Source organism: Leopardus geoffroyi, chromosome E2 (assembly GCF_018350155.1).
Source record: "Leopardus geoffroyi isolate Oge1 chromosome E2, O.geoffroyi_Oge1_pat1.0, whole genome shotgun sequence".
In the NCBI taxonomy this organism is placed as follows: Eukaryota; Metazoa; Chordata; class Mammalia; order Carnivora; family Felidae; genus Leopardus; species Leopardus geoffroyi.
Window position 1 is genome coordinate 27,625,496 of NC_059335.1, and position 20,514 is coordinate 27,646,009.

The 20,514-nt window shown below is 53.1% G+C and overlaps 1 protein-coding gene across 2 annotated transcripts in view; it reads right to left on the reverse strand.

Moving 5' to 3' along the window:
• ZNF423 (zinc finger protein 423) overlaps positions 1 to 20,514 on the reverse strand; it is a 335,974-nt gene that overhangs the window by 17,636 nt on the left and 297,824 nt on the right. For both annotated transcript variants that reach the window (XM_045442676.1, XM_045442678.1), the window contains 2 exons: positions 12,447 to 12,578; positions 10,682 to 10,797 (listed from right to left, as the gene is read on the reverse strand). In XM_045442676.1, the coding sequence (XP_045298632.1) occupies positions 10,682 to 10,797; positions 12,447 to 12,578 (248 nt within the window). The remainder of the gene's footprint in view (positions 1 to 10,681; positions 10,798 to 12,446; positions 12,579 to 20,514) is intronic.

Consider the following 20,514-nt stretch of genomic DNA (forward strand, 5'->3'; position numbering starts at 1 on the left):
AAACTGAAGGCATTTGGTCCGGGCTGGGACAGCTCTGGCAAGGGGCTGGGCTCCCGGCACACACAATGGCCGCTGGCTGGAGGCTCCTGGCAGCTCCCCCGTGCCCATCTGTCATGATGGCACGGTGCCCCTCTTAAGTTGGTTGGCCCCCCGCCCTAGGGCATGAATGACAGGCTCTGATGGGCAGACAGGCAGCCTGAGGCCGATTCCAAGCGCCATCTCTGCCCGGAGCTGGGCCTCGGGGGGAGCCCCCCCAGTCCCCACCTGGGCCTCCACACACTTCATTGCCCAAGCAGGCAGAGCCCCGGGTCTCACGAGGGCATCTTCGCGTATCCCGGCACAGGCTCCTCCCAGGGCCTGTTTCTCTTTTGCCCCTTGTACGATGACCACGGTAGCCACTGCTCACCCACCCTGCCCAGAGAGGGACAGTCACTTGCCCTGGACCCACACCACCTATAAGTCATGTTCTAGAACTCTTACTCTCCTGGGAAGGAAGACTTGCCTGCCTCCAGCACCTGGCCCCTGGCACCCAGCTCCTAGAGGCCTGTGCTTGGCTCCTAAGGGGTGGATAGTCACCTTCAAGCCCACTGCCTCAGCCTTGGAGCTAAGAACACAGATATTAGTGTCAGCCTGCCTCGTTCACAGCTCTGCAACTCTAGCAGCTGTGTGACCCTGGGAAGCCTCAGTTTACCCATCTGTGACATGGAGATCATAGGATCCCACACTTGGGGGTCACTGCGAGGTCTCAAAAGACTACATGTCTGAAGGGAGGGATTCAGGCTCCAGTAAGCACTCACGAAACGTTGTCTCATTTTTACTATGTTGGGGTGAGGGGCTCAGGCCTGCGCTCCAGGCTCGGGAGGACAAGGAGCCATCTGTGACCACTCCTCAGTCTTCTCCAGATGCAGACCCTGAACTGCCACACACAGTCCCTCAGGAGGCTCAGCCGCCCCAAGTGGTAGCAGTGGTAAGAGATGATGATGATGCGGATACACTTTACTGTGAGCAGGGAAGGCTGTGCCCCCAGAAGGGTAAATAGATCAAGAGACCCAGTGTCTGGAGGCACAGTGAGAAAGGGGGAGATCCCGGGCCCCCACACCTCCTGTGACATCACAGGGACCCAGTTGGCACAGCAGTCCTGTTAGGTTATGTTTAGCTTACGATAAGATTGAACGACACACGACATGTTACACTATCTTATGCCGCAAACATATAACAGACATTCTTTCTGTTTGTCCTCATCAGTTCTCTGTTCCTCTCCCCACAACAGGTGAGGGACTTAGACCTCTGTGTGTCTTCGACACCTGCACATACCTGGCACATAGAAGGGGCTCAGTAAACACTCATGGGCTACACTGAGCACATCCATGCACGACGCACTGAACGAACGAGCGAATGAAGGGGTGAACCAAAAGCCCACGTAGTGCTGATGCTTTTACCAAACCTCAAGCTGGTTCTGGAGGCTTTTCAGGCACCACTGCCTGCGCTCTCCCTAACACCCATGGGAAGGGGCTGTCATTACCCCCCATTTACTGAGGCCCAAAAAGGATTAGTGACTCGCTCAAGATCACACAGCTGCTCCCAGGCTGCCTGTCCACAGGTGTGGGCTGCATAGAATTCACATTGAATAGAACTCAAGCTGCGGAGGGCTCTGGTGTCCTGCCCTCGTGGGGAAGGCAGGACACACAAAGTGATCATACCCTGTGGTTCCTGCAGGAAGCCTTATATTCTAAACGCTTTTCACACATGAGGTCCCATCTTCACACCCACCCGAGGCAGTGGGTCTTACCCCACTTTACAGATGAGGAAACTGAGGCTGGAGAGGTACAAATGTCGGCAATGGAAAATAATGGAACCAACTGGGGGCTACTCCAAGGCAAGCAACAGGTTCTCACTCCCCAGAACTACTGTCACCAGGCACCTCCCTCTCGCTCCCCCAGGCCGAGCCCAGCTCAGCCCTGCTCTCCCAGCAGCAGTGGGTGGCAGGGACTGGGCTGTCTTTAAAGTGGGACAGAGGTAGATGCTGCTACTCACAGAAAATTCAGCCAAAGAGTCAAATGCTAAGTATGTGCCTAGAGCACTTTTAATTTTTAATTATTATTAGTTATAATTATCTGGCTGGATCTGACGGCACGAGCACGCAGGCAAGGAAACTGGCTCGTCGGTTACCCATCTTATAAGGACCAGGAATTTAAGAACTCAGCTCCTAGACTCTGCAACCCAAATTGCAACCCTCCTGCTTTTTCTTCCTTCCTTGTTTGTGTTCTCTTTATTTTCCTACTTCCCAGGGGCTCAAAAAATATGGTAAAACATGTGGGGATGGATGGATGGATGGATGGATGGTTGGATGGTTGGACGGATGGCAAGCAGAGGGAGTTTTCACGTGCCTGAAACTCACATTTGGGTGGGGATTCAGGTGTAGAGCTAGTTATTATAATCTGCATTGGCAAAGGGATCAAGGGGTTAAACCCAGGGCCAGAGAAGACAAATGAGGGGGAATCAGGGAGGGCTTCTCAGAGAAGGGACCACTTAAGTTGGACCCTGAAGCCCAAGAAGAGGAGAAGGGAGTCGAGATTCTTCTTGAACAGAAGGATCAGCAGGCACAGCACAGCCAGGAAACATCCAACTCACTGAACAGGCTGGATAGGAACAGTCCAGAGAATGAAGCAAGAAGGTGTTCCCCCACCTCCAGCCCCACTGTCCTTTTCTCTGCTCCTTGGACACCCCAAATCTGTCCATGCTTCTGAGTCCTTACACTGGCTGTTTACACCACCTTTCCTGGAAGGTCCCCAGCCCTTCCCCGCACTGGCTCCTTCTCAACCTTCAGGACTCAGGTGAAATGCCAGCCTTCCTTGGCCACCCAGTCCAATTTCTCATCCTCAGCATTTTCTCACCCTTGCCCGGACACACACACGTGTGAGCACATGCGCGCGTGCACACACACACACACACACACTCATTTTCCACCACCATACAGTGCTTTACTGTTCTCAAAATTCTACAGTCTAAAATGACCTAGTTCATGTGTTTATTGACTTATCATTGTTGTCTCCCATAGACTGTCAGTTGGGGGAGAACAGGGACCACGTCTAGGTGTTCACAGTCGCACCCTGGGCCCTGGCGGTGGTGCCTACCTATGGTTGGTACTCCATAAATATTCTTAAATGAAAATGGAATGAGGGTGGGGCACCTGGGTGGCTCAGTCGGCTAAGTGTCTGACCTCAGCTCAGGTTATGATCTCACAATTCGCAGGTATGAGCCCCGCATCAGACTCTGTGCTGACAGCTCAGAGCCCGGAACCTGCTTCAGATTCTGTGTCTCCCTCTCTCTCTCTTCCCCTCCCCACTTGTGCTCTGTCTCTCTCTCTCTTTTTCTGAAAACTAAATACACATTAAAAAAAGAAAAAGAAAATGGAATGAGGGGAAGGGTCAACTCAAATGTTCTCAAGAGCGAAGGAGGAAGGGTTGCAACGGAGCTCAGACCATACCCCTGGCTCACAGACACCTCCCCCTGGCCGGGTACCAGGATTCAGCCTGGCAGGGCCCAGCTCACCCCCATTGGAAGGGCTCCAGGTTGCTTGTTAGAATACCTAGCTCTGCTTTTAATCAATTGTAATCATTTAGCTGGAAGCGGCATGATTAGGCACACACAAGCAAACAGCGTGAACTAATCCTTTAAATGCACCCGCTCGACACAGGCCTGGCCGCTTTGCCGCTGCAGGCCCCGGCTCAGGAAGCGCTTCCTGCGGCCCCTCGCTTTGTCAGTAAGGGAGTCTAGATTCCAGGGCGCAGGGCAGGCCCTCCGCTCCCCCGCAGCCCAGCCCAGCCCAGCCCCGTCACAGAGGCCTGAGGAATGCCAGACCTTCCTTCACTGAACAGACCCTTTCTCTGGTGCGAGGCTCCCCGTGACAGCACCCGTCAAGGCTGCCGTAAGGGGAGAAAGTGGTGACACCAGGAGGCTTGAGGTCTCCTGAGGTCCCTGTCTCCACAACCAGATCTCGTCCTGCCTGTCCCCAAGCCTAGCCTGAGCTGAACGCACCTCCTTGCTTGTCCCAAGGTCGGCAGGCCCCTGGCCCCAAGCTCCAACCTCGAGAACACCGCGTAGAACAGGCCCGGCCCCACGGCACCACACGGGCCCACCTGTGAGCAGGTTCCCTTGAATCCCCTGTTACTGCTACTTGTGCTACCTGCTTGGCCCAACTACTAAAATAGTTTCTGGGTCCCCTGACATGAAGGCTTTTTATAGTTCAGCACTGCAGGCCTCATTTAAATCTATTAGCTCATATAAATGGCAATTCATTTAAACTTTGGAGGGTTTCTGTTTGCCTTGGTGGCAAAGACAATTTGGCTTTGCATGTGTCTCTGCCGTTTGCTAGTGACCTTGGACAAACCACTTAAGCTCTTGGAGTCTCGGTTTCCACATCTGTAAACGAGCAGAAGAGTACCTATGTCATGGGGTTGTGTTGAGACAAGCCATGCAGAATACTTAGGTCATAGAGTGGCCCACAGGAGGGAGCCACCCAGGGGAGGGGGCTGTTAAAACTATTTCCTGGGCAGTCTCATGGGGAGCTTGCCCTCCATGTCCAAGGCCAGTCCTACACAGCTAGTCATTCATACATTCCCTCATGCATTCTCTCGGTGACAGTGAAGAACAGGACGCGGTGAGCCTCAGGAAGGACACGAGGAGGTGCATCCCTGCCCGGTGTCTGTGGGCACAGAGGTGTCCACAGGGATTCAGAGACAGCTGGGCTGGGCAGCTGAGCCTGCCCCCTCCACTCGGGTCCACTAACACTGGCAAGGGGCCCACAGGGCCCCAGGCCCTCATCTGCTGAGGCCTGAGGCTGGAAATGCCAGGCCAGCAGGTCTGACAGTTTTGGGGTCTGTGGCTTACAGAGCTGTCTCACAGCCCCCCCACCAAATGTTCACATTGCCCTCATGGGGCTAAGGGCAAGGCTGAGGGGAAACCATCCAGAGGAAAGGCCTGGAAAGGCAGTGAAAGGCGGGAAGGGGACTTGAAGCCCTGGCCTCTGTGGCCTTTCCACCTTGCCTCACTGCTCTGCATACCCAGCGCCTCCCGGTGCCCCAGTGTGGGTGTCCTGTGCCCGTGGCCTTCGCACTTGGCTGGCCACCACAGATGGAGGGACCCAGCATCTCACTATGTTCAGACTCAGGCCAGAAATCATGAAATCACAGCAAATCCCTAGTGGAGGAGACCCTGAAAAGTCATCTGACCCTTAAATGCCTAATAATATGCCAATAATAATGCTAAAAATAATGGTAACTGCTAATAATAACAACAGGTAGCACAGACTAAGCTTTTCCTATGTGCCAGTCACGGTGCCCAGGGCCTTTCACAATACAACTATGAGGTACAAACTATTAATACTCCCATTTTACAGACAAGAAAGCTGAGGTCTACAGCTGGTAAACGACAAGGCTTCAAATACAGAGCTGCTTCACAAAGACTGTGCTCCCTGCCTCCTGCTCTGCAGCGTTTCAGACCCCTCTACTGACAGGGACCTCACTACCTTTCCTTTTTTTCCATCTGGACAGCGTTTTCCCACATAGTGGACATATGCAGTGCCTACCAGCCTATGCTCCCTTCCCCACCACAGTTCAGTGGAGCAGGGTGGGGCAGCTGACCATCAACCATCAGAGCTCAACCATCAGATTCCCTCTCCAGGGATCTAGAACCTGTTGCCTGCATGCCCTCTGTTTTCTGCAGTCACTATTTCTGGGTTGGCTGGGTGTTCCATCTGGCTACTTGTGTAACCAAATCCCCACACTAAATCCCCTCTGTTGAAATACCCAGTTGTGTCTGTCTCAGCAGAAATGATAGAAGCCACGACAACACTGGCCACCTTTTTCCTTGTATGGACAAGCCCAGATAGTCAGGCTTCAGAAAGAAAAAGAACACAGTATGAACCAGGAAGAGGCAGAAGGCACAATGTCACCGCCTTGAGACAGGAGTACTTGATTCATAAGAACAGGGCCACTGAAAACCCAACAACACTGCCTGCTCTTGGTAACCAAAAGCAACTCCTGTGTCCTTACAACTTAATTCCCCACCCTGCGTGAGCTAACCCCAGAGAGCGATGCCTGAGCCATGGTTCTCAGAGAGCAACATGCCTGTCCCGAGTTTCTGCCCACTTCCAGAAGTCTTGGGTCCACTGGAATCATGAGAGCAGAGCTTAAAATGCTTGAAGACAACTGTCCCCTCTTTCCACATCTTCTCCTGGCAAATGGTCCCCTGAAAGCTACTTGGAGTCAGGCTGGATCCCCACAGCCTAGCATGCTGCCTGAGCTCCCTGGGTACGTGTGTGTGTGTGTACACAAACCTTATATTGTCTCCCCCGTCTCTTCCCCCACCTCCAGCCCCTGGCAACCATTGGTGTTTTCCGTTCCAATAGTCTTGCCTTTTTCTGGGACGCCAGGTAATAGAGCCATGTTGTATGGAGCCTTTTTTGAATCTGGCTTCTTTCACTTGGCATTTGTGATTCATCCAAGTTGCTGTGTGAATCAGCGGCTGCTTTTTATTGCCAAGTAGTGTACCACTGCATGAATGTACCACATCTGTCCACCCGCTCCCAGGTAAGGGACAATTAAGGGGTTTCCAGTGGGGGGCCACCATCCACAGACGTTTTTGTGGAAGCATGCTTTTAGTGCTCTGGGGTAAACATGGCAACATGTGGGGGTTTCAGCCGCCCCTCCACACCCTGGCCAGCACTCACATTGCTGGCTTTTTGCTTCTGTTTCAATCATCCTGATAGGTGTGCGGTGGCATTGCATTGTGGTTTACGTTTGTGCTTCCCTGGCTATAACCGTGTTGAGCACCCCCACATCTTCGGTGAAGCGTTGATATGTTGTGCTTGTTTTATAGTGGATTTCCCCTCGTTGTTAAGTTCTGAAGGGGTTTTTTTTTTTTTTTTTTACATGCCCTGGATACAAGTTATTCATCAGATATGTGATTTGTACATATTTTCTCCCAGTCTGTGACTTCTTGTTTTAACAGTCTTTTTTTAATTTTGATTTTTTTTAACGTTTATTCATTTTTGAGAGACAGAGAGAGACAAAGTGCAAGCAGGGAAGGGGCAGAGAGAGAGGGAGACACGGAATCTGAAGCAGGCTCCAGCACAGAGCCCAACACGGGGCTCGAACTCACAAACTGCAAGATAATGACCTGAGCTGAAGTCGGTTGCTTAACCGACTGAGCCACCCAGGCGCCCTTTAATAGTGTCTTTCAAAGACCAGATTTCTTAAATTTTGATTGAGGGTGGAAATCAGATAATACCTCTTCCCTGCTTGGATTCCCATCACAATGGGGATAAAATCCAAACTCCTCTGCTGCCCTACAAACCCTGCCATGACCTGGCCTCCACCTGCCGGCCCTCTCCACACCACCCCTCCCCACTCACTGTGCTTTAGCCACCTTCCACTCCCAGCAACACACCCGGGTCAAACAGCCACAGGGCCTTTGCACTCATGGCTCTCTTCCACATACTCTCTCCTTCTCACCAGGCAGGTCTCAGCTCAAATGCCACCTCCTCAGGAAGGCCCTCCCTGACCACACTCACCAAGGATTATCCAACCTCACCCCCATCACACCCCCACCTACTACCTGGTTTTATTTTCTTTGTGGTGACCACTACAGGACACTGTCTATCGATCCCTTCTGAATGCAGGCCCTGTGGGTGTTTCTCTGTCTCACTGACCACAGTCTTGTCAGTTCCTGGGTCTCGTGCCTGGCACACAGTGGGACCTCCATACACATACTCTGAACAAATGGATAACAAAGCTGAGTTCCCTCTTCTGCTCCTAATCACTCTGTTATGAATGTGTTCCCGTCTGTCTGAAGTTCTTAAAATTAATGTCGGTCTTGGCAAAGCCACTTGAACTCAGAACTAAACAGGACTTGCACCTCATCCTGGCAACAGTGCTCCTGTCAATGCACCCTAAAAGAACATTCTCTTTGGAGGTAGACACGTCACTGTGACACAGACCAAGCCTGCCAGGGCCAGACCCCATCTCTGTCACCTCTGGCATTCCGGTCCTACAATGAAAACAATCCTAGGTCTTCTATCTTAAGCCCTCTCTGCCCAGTCACTTGTCCCTACAAACAGTAGTTTCCCTGAGCCTTCCCAGCAGGACCCAAATGACAAATGGCCAGCAGAGCCAGTCAAGGCTCCAAAAATGACCCTGTCTCCTGCTGTAGACACGAACCCCCACATGTCACCCCTGAGAAACAACATACCTGCCCACTGGCCCCAGATTCTGTGTAATGACCATGAAAACTTCGATGCCTGAAAAACCCTCCTCTTAAAAAAACCCAGATAATTGCTCTTCAAGTTACTTAAGGAGAGCCATTATTTGCATACATTTGGTGTTGCTACAACACTTCCACATTTAAATGGGCTGTAATTAAAATCGTTAATTGCAGAAAATAGTCACTGGTTAAGGCTATAATGTAGCGAGGTTCTCAGCATTTGAGGATCTGCCTTAAAGGTTGACGGGATGACCCAGCTCATGTGAACCATTCTTGATGCCCGGGACAGTCTGCAGCCCTGGGTGAGTGTAGCCAAAGCGAGATCCAGCTTGAAGCCACAGCTCCCTGTGCCTCTGTGTCACGAGGTGGGCCTGTGGCACAGTGACACCGATGAAGTTCAAAAAAGGCAGGACTGGGCAACTTCTCTGGGGAAACCTTCAGGCCAATAAGGGAGGAGAGCATCCGTTTCTTGGCACCCAGGACAATGTGGGAGGACCAGAGGGCCAAGCACGTCCCAAGTTCAAGTAAATCAGAGTGTACAGGAGCTAGTGGGTTTAAAAGAAGCCTGCCGTGTTGAGCCATAAAAAGCTTCAGTTGTCTGGGGACTCGGGGTCTATTTTGGTAGCTGTGCCAGGCAGGTAAGGCAGGTGGGAGGTAGAGTATGGCGACACACAGGCTGCACACGGAAGGACGCGTGGCCAGCGGACGGGCAAGGGTACTTCCTGGACAGCCCATTGGTCAGGTGCTGGCACTAATGTCCCTCGGTCAGCGGGGAGAGGGGCAGCCAGCCGTCCTTAGCACAGAGGCTCATGCTCAGTTTGTGGGTCAAGGTGGGGACATCGGTGGGCCCTGGGCAGGGTCATCACCTTGCTGGTGGCCCTCGGAAGTGGAAACCCCTCTCGGGTCCTTAACTTTGCCCCACACCGTGACAGGGTGAAGTCAGCTCTGCCCACCTTGGCACGGGGCCAGCCCACAGGAAGGGACCCTGACTGCCTGATGATGAGTCCTTACTATGTCCTCCATGGCCCCTTTTTAATTTCCTCTGGATGACGGTTGTCACCACCTGTGCAGACAGGATGGGCCCAGGCCCGGCTGTGTGGATGGGCTGCAGCACAGTGAGAGGCGGTCTGCCCTGCAAAGGCTATCGCTGTGTTCCTTCAACCCAGAAAAGGGGGACCCCAGTGCTGCCCCGTGACTTTATGACTCAGCCCTGTTGCAGTGGCTTCAGCCTCATCCCCAAGGAAGGGTGTGACTACTGAGGGCAGGGTCCACCTTTGCATGGCTGTGCAGGCAACGCGTGTTTCCAGTGGGCAGATGCACCCTGTGGGTCATGGTGTGCACAGTGCTTGAGGGTGTGGCAAACACCAGCTCTCTTTTCCTTCTGGGCACAGGGCAGATTACCTTCCTTTGTCCCCTTTGAAACTGGGCACGGCCACATGACTGTATCTGGCCAAGACAACATGAGAGGAGATGTGTGTCACTGCCCAGTGGAAGCTTCAAGAGCTGGTGTGTGAGTTCCTCATGCTGTTTATTGAAAATGGTGCTGTTTCAATATATGGTGTCTCAGCATGTCTGCGTGTACTACGTGTGGTGTTTCTGGGGATGTCCGTGTGGTACTTTTTCTGGGGTGTGGTATTGTGTGTGTGTGTGTGTGTGTGCATGGTATTTCTGGGTGGACATGTGACCAATCTAGTGTAACAAAAGCCAGCTGGCAAGAAGGCGGCTTCACCTGGACACACAGATCTGTGTCCTCAGAAACCAGTAACAGGTGGGACAAGAGGAGTGGCTGCAGGGGCCTACGGAGGACAGCCGCCCCTCATGAGGTCCCTCTCAGCCACTGCAGGCCCCGGATGGGGATTTGAGGAAGCTGGTCAAGGCCACCATACAGCACCTGAGGGCTACATCAGCCTCGGGGCCCGTGGGGGGTATCCCATCCTCTGAGTTGGGGCCCAGCCCGACTGCTGTCACTTTTCTGGCTTTCCTAGGCAGAGCTGGAAGCTCCAAGACCCCAGACCCAGTTTCTGGTCGCATACAGCCCCAGGATTCAGCCCTGCGAGCCACAGGGGCCACCAGCCTCAGATCCAAAGCTCAGTCGAACGCCATCGTGTAAGATAGGTGGAGAAACAGAATCCCCAAGAGGCAAAGGAGCTTGCACAGAAACACCGCAAGTGAGAGCCTTCTGACTCCTCTCTGGGCTCAGCTGCTACAGCCCGGCTCATCTGAGAATGCTATCAATGGAGGCCAGGAGACCACCCCCACTCCAGCCTGCAGGAGGGCCGCCACCGGCCCCTGTTGCTTTTTTGGTTGGGGTGATGCTAAGTATAAGACCCCACCATCGTGGCTTCACCCCAAGACCCTTGGTGCTGATGGAGGCCCCGAAGAGCAGCAGGAGTGGGGGGTGTGGCGGACAAGCACTCACCTGCAGCTCGGTCTGGAAGAAGAACTTCTGTGGGCACTGTGAGCAGTCATAGATCTTGTCTTCCTGCCCATGCACAGCAAAGATGTGCTGCTGCAACTTGTTGGCCTGGACAAAGACTGGACACAGACACGGCTGTCAGGGGCCAGACTCCGGGGACACCAGCCCAGCTGCCCGGAGCAGCCACCCCCACACCATTCAAAAGCAGGGATCACCCAACCATGGACACAGCCAGCCCAAAGCAGGCTGTTGGGAGCATCGCCGGGAGCTCCTAGAGGGGGCTCAAGCCAGTGGAGCTGAGCTCTGCCACTTACGGACTGTGCAACATTGGACAAATCACTTAACCTCTCTGGGCTTTATTTTCTCCTCTGAAAAACGAGGGTCATTAAAGTCTGTAGCTTACTGGATGGCGGGGAGGATCACATGGACTAATACTTGCAAAATGCTTAAAAGATAGCCTGGCACATAATTAGTCCAGGGAATGTCATTGCCACCACCGCCACCACCACCACCGTCATCATCATCATCAATCATCATTACTTGCCAGATATCGTCTGTGGGCTCCTGACTCTAGCACAGGCCTGTAAGGCAGGACAACTGTTACCCCCGTTTTACAGAAGAGAAAACTGAGGCACCGGAAATGTTAAATGACTTGTCCTAAGTCCCACTGCTAGCAAGTGGCAGAGCTCAGATTTGAATTAAATAAACTCAACACATTGTCTGGTACAAGAAGGTGCTCAATAAACACAAATTGCTATTCTTGTTGGGGTTGTTAGCAGCATCCTCACATCTCCACACAGGGGTCCCCGTGTCCTGGATCAGCAGACCTGGCAGCTGAGGCCCCTCGATGCCAGCCTCCACCCAGACTGCAGAGTGTGATGGTAACAGACGGGTGGGGGCTCCCAAGACTGAGGGGGAAGAGGCACCAGGGTGTTCTAAGACTTTCATGCACCCCAGAGAGGTGTGAGTGTGCGGGGACTTTCCCCATAGCAGAGCCCCTTCCTTAGGCCTGTCATGGAGCAGGTCACAGCTCCCGGTGACAACGGTCCGAGGCAGCCCTGACCCTGGGCACACACAGGAGGTGGTCCTGAGGCAGCTGTGTGTCTGGGAGGTGAGCACTTCAGAAATCCCCTCCCGCCAGGCACCCTCCCCGGGGTGGGCTTCCTGCTGTGGCAGACAACAGATGTCGGGGGAGACAGGGGAAGGCCAGGGCTCCCCCACGCACACCGGCTGCCATCTGGGCAACAGGAGGGGGGATGGCCAAGCCCTTGAGACTTGCCTCAGGCTGGGACAGCCGCTCGCCCGGGCGGGTAGCCAGGCTGGGGGCTGGGGGCCAGGGGCTGGGGACTTGGCCAGCAGAGCTGCCCTTGACCCCTCTAGCCTGGAACACGAATGGAGCATGGACTGGGGCAGACCCAGGAGGAGGGGAAGCCAGGAGGTGTGTACAGAGAGAGCCCACTGTTCTGGACACGGGAGCCCACCGAGGGCAACACAGGGGTGAGGCTGAGCTGGAAAAAGCAGTTGTGCACAGAGGTGAGGGGTAGGCTAGGAAAGGGGGCCACTCAACCTGCCTAAGAGGAGGGGCCAGAGAGTAAAGCCTAGGAGGAGTGCCAGGGGGTGGGGTCAGCTCTGCATGGGGCAGGCAGGGTGATGGGCTGTGGGTCCCTTGGGGACTAAGTCCATGTCAAGGCAGGAGGATACGCTGAGGTCCAGCAATTAAAGGGCTACGCCCCTGGATCCCTCCCCCTCCCCCACTGGGCACACTTACCTGTGAAGCACACGGGACATTTAAAGGTGCCGCCCATGCCCTCGAAGCTGTGCTCAATGAGGTGACAGAGGAGCTTGGCTGGGGAGTCGAACATCTGGTTGCACAGCTTACACTCATGGTTGATGCCTTCCTCTGCAAGGAAAACCATGGCCAGTCAGTGACCCTACAAACCACATCCTCTGGGCAGGAGCCCAAGGGCATCCACTAGACCACAGGCCAGCCTCTCCCTGGTCCCCAGAACCAGGGCTGGTGTGGGGGCCATAGATTCCGAGACCCATCCCAGCTCCAGATGGTTCAACCCGGGAGGCTTATAGACCCCAGGGGCCAGCACCAAATATCTGGCTCTGGAAGGTATCGTGTGCTGTGATTTCTCTTGCTGGTCAGGCAAGAATGTGCACAGGCCACGACCCACAGCTCCAATCTCTCACCATGTCACAGTGGAGAGGTGCCTAGGATGAGGTCTGCACAGAGAAGGGAGTCCAACCAGAATTTTTAAAAATCCAATAGAATATTTACTGAGCATGTACCTCATGCCAGGCACTTTGAGCTGGGGCTTCTGTGGGGAGCTGAACAGATAACACACTTGCCCCCATTCCAATGGTGGGGGAGACAGATAACAAAGACGGCCAACACATAACAGCGTCAGGAGGTGACACGAGAACATGGGGAGCTTCCTAGGTGACAGCCAAGGGCAAAGGCCCTGAGGAGGGCCTGTGCTGGGCTGGCTTGCCAGCAGCAAGGAAGCCGTGGGCCTGAAGCCCAGAGGCCAGGACCAGGGTAGGGTGAAGTCAGAGGGGATACAGGGGTGCACATCGCCCAGGGCCTTGCTGGCCACTGGGGGACTCTGGATTTTACTGTGAGGGTTGAGCAGCCACTAGAAGTTATCGCTAAAACAACAACAAAATGCTCTTTTTTTAAAAGTTTGGAACAGGTGGCCTATGGACAGTGGCTGAGGGACAAAAGGCAGACCCCCTGTCCTTCTTCCAGATCAGAACATGGCTTCATCTCCCCACCTGGGAGCCTCTATGACTCAAACGCTCACTCAAAGGTGCCCGGGGAAGAGAGTGTGTCCGGAGCACCAGCTTCTCACCAGTTTCAAGGGGTGCAGAGTGGAGCTCTGGCACCTCGGCCCAGAGTCAGCAGAGCAGAATTCAAATCCTGGCTGCTTCTCCACACTCTGCGGCCTGGGCATCAGTCCACTCAGAGTAAACGAGGGCACCCTGAGCCCCTGTCCCATGAGGCTGAGTGAGGATGGAAGGGGCCAGCATCTGCCACCAGGGTGACCCACAGGTCAGCAGGGGGTGTGGTGGGGAGCCACCCTGGCTTGAGGGTCACATCATCCAGGGTTGACCAAGCTCTGCACTCACTGCATGATCTTGGGCAAGTTACATAACCTCTGTGTGCCTCAGTTTCCTCTTTTCTAAAAGACCTGGTCACTGCCTTCCTCACCACTACACACCCATGAGAACGGCCCAAATCCAGAACACCGATGACACCAAGTCCTGACAAAGATGTGGAGGGACAGGAATTCTCACCCATTGCTGCTTGGGAACGCAAAATGGTACAGCCACTTTGGAGGACAGTTTGGCAGTTTGTCGCAAAACTAAACACACTCTTACTATATGATCCGGTAATCTTGCTCCTTGGTATTTAAAACCTGCACACAGATGTTTACAGCAACTTTATCCATAATTTTCAAACCTTAGAAGCAACCAAGATATCCTTCAGTTGGTGAATGGACACATAACCTGTGCTACATCCGGATGATGGGTTATTATTCAGCACTAAAATGAAACGAAGATACGGAGGAATCGTCAATGCATACGACTAAGTGAAAGAAGCCAATCTGAGAAGGCTAGATACACTGTACGATTCCAACTATTCTGGAAAAGGCAAAACAATGAGGACAAGAAAATGATCAGTGGTCGCCTACGGTGGGGGCCAAGATGTACAGGCAGAGAACAGAGGATTTCTGGGCAGGGGAAGCACTCTGCGATATTACAGTAATGGAAACATGTCATTGTACGTTTGTCCAAACCCATAGAATGTGCCACCCCATGAGTGAACGGTCACAGAAACTCTGGACTTTAGGTGATTACGATGTTTCACTGAAGGTTCACCTTGGCAAAAAACACACAGACCTGATCATTCTGGTGAGTGACACTGATAGTGGGAGGACGGGCAGGAAATATAAGGGAAATCTGTATCTTCCTTAAATTTATTTTTTAAAAGTGTATTTATTTGTTTTGAGAAAGAGAGAGGGTACAATTGGGGGAAGGGCAGAGAAAGAGAATCCCCAGCAGGCTCGGCATTATCGGTGCACAGCCCAACGCAGGGCCCGAACTCACAAACCGTGAGAGCATGACCTGAGCCCAAATCAAGAGTGGGACGCTCAACGAACTGAGCCACCCGGGCGCCCCCTCTCAATTTTATTCTAAACTTAAAACTGCTCTAAAAAGTAAAAGTCTTCCAAAAAATGTCAACTCTCGCCCCGCCAAAATAGTCTTCTTCTTATGGTTAATGTGTCAATTAAATAAGTTAATACGTGAAGCGGGATTTTTGACCAGCCCCTGGCACACAGCAAGTGCTCAATAAGTGTTTGTTGTCAGGTACGCCAGCATCAGTGAGTATTATCTGGGACAGCCGAGGACACAGGCTCCCTCTCGGGCTCCCCCAGGGAACCAGCCTCACCAAAGGTGCCAGGTGCTCTGATTTGCCCTCAAAGGCAAGAATTAGGTAGCAGAGGGGCTCTGCCAGTGGCAAGGCAGGAACACAGATGGGCTGAGGCTCCCAGCGAGTCCCTGGGTCCCCAGGCCCTGGCAGGGGCTGGCAGGGACAGCATGCATCCCCCTGGCCCCCGGGGCACCCCCCGCAGAGGCACACAGACACACGTGCGTGTGCAGGTGGGCCTGCCCCACATAGCCCACTGGCTGGAATCTACCGGGTGTTTGTCGTGCCCCTGGAGCCCCAGCAACTAGGCCACATGCACCCGACAGAGATTCAGGCAGATCTTCCATTTATACTGGCAGAAAAGGAATTCATTGACAAGTTTGGGGACACGGGGCAGGCTCAGCACGCTTGCCACATAGGCCCCACTCACGTCTTCCACTTCCCTTGGGGAGACTCTCATCATAATTAGAGATGGCCTCCTGTGTGGGGGCTGCCTCAGAAGGCCCCCAACATCCCCCCACCCCAACATCCCCCCCCACCCCAGCACTGAGGAGCACAAACAATGCTTCTCAGTGCCCGGCACAAAGTAAGGAATGAATGAAGGAATGAGAGATACCACCCTTGTAGATGGCCTCCCTGTTAGAATGTGGACACCTTTTGGACATTAATAAGGCAGACAGTATGTGAAATAACAATTGTACAGAGATTTCTGTTACAATTTATAATACAACTTAAGTATAAACTTGTAACATAAATTAACCCTGCTTGGAGGTAAAACCACATTTTCTAGGGAAGGGAATTAGACCACTTGCTAAGGTAACAGAGCCAACTGGGAATGGTTCTCTGAACAGGATACAAAGCCCTCCCTATCCGTATGGATCCCACCTGCACACCACCTCCAGGCAGCCTCCCCTGACTATGCCAGCATGCACAGCTGCACCAGCCTGGGCACGGTGACCCTGGATTCATCTAACCACATCCTATGAGTCTTTCTGATCCTGGCAAGTAAGAGATGGGCACAGATCATGGCTTCTCCTCCTCCAGCCCCCAAAACATCAGGCCCTGCCTGGGTCCACAGAAGGGGCTTGGGAAATGCACACAGAGGAGAGATGCCCCTGGCTGAGCCCTCTTCCCCCCGTCCAGCCAGAGCCAGCTCCCCAGGCTGGGATGGCAAAAGAGGATTTACTGCTCTCTGCCGAGCGGGCCTTTATCCACTTGGCTGTGAATGGAGACGTGCCGTCTGATGCACAAACACCAAGAGGACAAAGAAGGCTCCCGCAACTTATAAATCAGAGAAATCATGTCTGACAGTCACTTTCCGTTCTCCGAGTGCCGGGCAATTCATCAGCCGGTCCCCTCTGATTCATAGACGCAGCTACACCCCGCACCCACGTTCATAAATATGTGCACAGTCAGGCAGGCCTGGAGCCGCAAACCGGTTCCGGGCCCTAAACAGCTGCCATTTAAGCAAATCACACCCCCAAACCAGTGTCGATGTGAGGTTGTGGGCTAATTAGATCAAGTGCCCGATAGACACAACTGTGTGCCACTGCTCCCTTTCCTCGCTCCCCCCTCCCACCCCTATGTTAAAAAGAGTCAGACCTGGGGAGACGGGGTGGGGGAGGGAAAATGAAACAAGCAGAAAGTAAAAGCAGAGTGAAAAATAAGGAAGCCGGAGGGGTTCCCACAGACCTGAGAATCTCCGCCACTCGGGTCGGGCCTTCTGGTTTGCAAACCTTCTTTCTGAACGACGAGGCCCTCTCCCCACCAGAGGGGGTTGGAGATGCTCCCTGGGGTGTCCATAATGTGTACCTCTGCCTAAAAAGCCATCCAGGAAAATGGGGGGCGGGGAGCTGCCCTAGTTAGTGTGCAAACACTCCTCTGCGTGCCGTGACCCAATACGAGCCAGCCCACGGATATTGACAGGATCGGCTGCCACCACGGCTCTTACCGCACCAACGCTGACAACCTCTCGCTCTGTCCCAAGTCATGGGGTCCGCAGAGAGCGGCACCCACCGAGAATAACTTTCCTGAATTATATTAGATCACAGAGCCTCAGCAGACACCTTGGAGCAGGATGACAAAGCTGTCTGGGAGCCTGCAGGCCCCTCCGCCCCGGCGCGGGGGCTGGAGGATTTTGTGAGTTAAGACGCAAAATCACTTCCTCTCTTTTCTGTTCTTTTTTTTTTTATAGCACATGACAGGCATCCATAAGAGAGACCCACACAACTCCAGTGAATTATGCAGCCCCGCTCATTTGTAAAGTGAAATGCAGATTTTGCCTGCTCACTGTGCCAGATCTTTCCTCCTAGTCCCCGTAAGTCGTGGCTGGCACGGGGAATCTATTGATTTATTATGATTTTTAAAAAAAAATAAATAAATAAAAACCCCAAGCTGCCAAAGAAACAATCCAGCAAGCACGAAAATCCCAGAGTTCCCCCCACCCAATGCTCTTTTTATTTTTTTTCCCTCTGCTCAGGAATAATAAGTGTTAATTTTACACTTCATTTCTCAAAAAAATAATAGGATGTGCTTTTGCTTAAAACCAAGTCAGCCTGCTGGAACCTTTCAGGCTGAAACTGTGTCAGCCCAAAAGAGGAGCAGAGGGCTTTGTGGAAGGGCATCGTGCCGAGATGATAGCTCCCTGTAATGTCCTCGGTACCGACTTTTGTCTCCAAAAGCATTTGATCCTGGCAGACACATACTTATTTCCATACAGGTCTTGGGGGAAGCCAGGAGGAGAGAGAGCTGATTATCAGAATCCTGAAGGTGAAACTCAGGTGGGCCCCACTGATGTCAAAGGCAGGCCTGGGCACACATTCGGAGGCCATAATTTGCTGCCTGGGAGGGAGGGGCAGCAGGCTGCGGCGGGGAGTGGACAGGGCATTGTTCTCGGGCTCTAGTGCGCTGAGCGCGACCCGCTCCCGCCATATCGCTGGGTCTTGCCTGGCCCTTCTCTGAGCGGGGACCGCACTCGGGAAAGCTGACCCAGGAGTGGTATCATTACGCATAGACCCCTCTGAGAGGACAGGACCAGCGACGGCCACCTGTGTTGACAGGGGGCATAATTAGCCACCTCCATTCAGGAAGCAGCAATTAAGGACACAAAAGTGAGCACCAGAAACACTTGACTTTGAGTCGCAGTTCCAGTCATTCGCTGTGTGTACTTGGGTAAGTTACCTAACCTCTCTGAGCTTCAGCTGCTTCTGCTAGAAAATGGGAAGCATCATCACAGGGTTTTCGGAAGGCTGCCAAACAGGCTTCTTCTGCCACAGGATGTCTGCCCTCGGACAAAACTCTCTTCCCCCAGACCACCTTCTTGTCCTCCTTCCCTCACTGCATTCAGGAGTCTGCTTAAATGCTACCTCCTCCCAGAGGCTGTTCTGGATGCCCCCGGCTAAAGCAGCATACACCCACATCCTTTCCAGCACCTCTCACACCTTTAACCTCCTTCACAGTGCTTACCACCACTGAACATAAACATATTATAGAGTTGATTGTTGTGTTTTTTTTAACTACCTTACTCTCTCTCTCCGCCCCCCCCCCCCCGGCACATCTTATGAGCGTGCACATATACACAGAGTAATCGAAGTTCCGAGAGGGATATTTTGCTCATTGCTATGTTATCAGTGCCTAGAACAGGGCCTGGCACACAGTAGGTGCTCAACAAATAGCAAGTGAACGATTTGTGTAAAGCACTTAATACAGTGCTTGGAACACGGGTAAGGTTGCTGGTGAATGCTACTTACCACACAGCAATGGGCCCCCAACTCATAGGACTGGTGGCTTATAAAATCTGTGCTTGCCTTCAGAAACCTGCAGTTCAGATCCCCACAAAATGGCCTGCTCTGGGACTGCAAGCATGGAGGGTCTCCTTCAAAGAACAGAAAAGGGGCAGTGCCCCTACCAGCCAAGTGACAAAGCTGGGGGTGGAGTCATGTGGTCACCCCAAGCAGCCCTCTATTCCTTTAGAAAATACCAAATTGGGCCTGGGATTTGAGACCTGGGACCCAGCAAGCCACCTTCTGCTCGTTGATCATCCAGAATTTTTGACTGAGAAGGAGGAGAGACAGACGTAGCCTCCCAGTCTCCATGTTTGGGCCTGGTAGCCCCTTGTCGGCAGCAGCTCCAGGTGGCAGGATGTCTGGAACTTACCCCAGGTAAGCAGGGGAGGCAGCGCCCACGGTGACAGCATGGGCCAGTCCAAGGTGGCAGCACTGCCCCTGCAACAGCATTTCTGGGAGTGGAAGGAAGGCAGGGGACTGCCTCAGGGAGCTGAAATCCTCTATTCCCAGCTCTGGTAATAAATTCACCAGCCTTCAATTCTATCCCAAGGATCAAGTGAAGTAAAGACCCCTGAGAACCAGGGGCCCGATCAGACACACACGGGGCACACGGAGATAAGGAAGGGAAGAACAAGGAGCCCAGCATTCATCCAGGTAAATGAGCAGCTAGAGGGGGACCCCGGGAGAGGACCCCTCTGATGCTGCCCTAATAAATAACCAACGCCAAAGAGGAAAGAGAAACATAGGCCAATGGGGGACACAGTTCTTTGTTCTCTGTAAGGAACAAAGAGCTTTGGGTAGAATAGAAGAGGGCATAGACTAATATCTGGGCAGCCAGATCAGGCTGTTTACCTATTGATTTGTTATTAAATGCCACACGGAAATGAACCAAGGCAGACTGTAAGGGAAAGGAGAGGGGGGATATCTGACCTGGGAGTTGACAAGGGGCAAAGAGGGAACAGGGTCTGAGGATAAGCCAGAGGCGGGGCAGAAATCAGAGAGCATGGAAGTGAGGGCAAGGGCTGATCGTGGGACCCTCAACACCTTAGGCCCCGGCTGCCCTGAGTATCTACAACCCTGATAGGAGGGTGTAGTCCCCCAGACCTGCAGCTGTGGCACCCCCTGGGAGCTGGTTAGAAATGCAGGACTCAGGCTCCACCCCAGACCTGCAGAATGAGAATCTGCCTTTTAAAAGTGCTCTGGCAATTAGGGCACACATTCAAGTTTGAGGAGCACTGAGCTCTATCCAAGGGCTTCTGGGGATGCCTATCTCGTTGGAACCCTGATGTCATGAAGCTGTGTGTTCCTAGCGATCGCTTTTCCCAAGATTGTATGCTTCAGTCTCTAAAAAGGAGGAAAGTTTTCTCTAGTCACTTGTTGTCCACATTTTACAGAAGACAGAGAAATACATCCACAGTGGGAAACCCTCCCTCTCCTATTATCACAGCCAAAATGAGAATGGTGTGGGGTATCTTTGGAGGGGCTGTTGGAGACACTGGGGGTGGTGTCTGACATTCCACTGAGCACTCTGGTGGCCCCGCTGCCCCACACCCCAAATGCTGGGCTGCTTAGGGCCCCCCATCACTGAAGAGCACTCAGCTATTGTTGGAAGG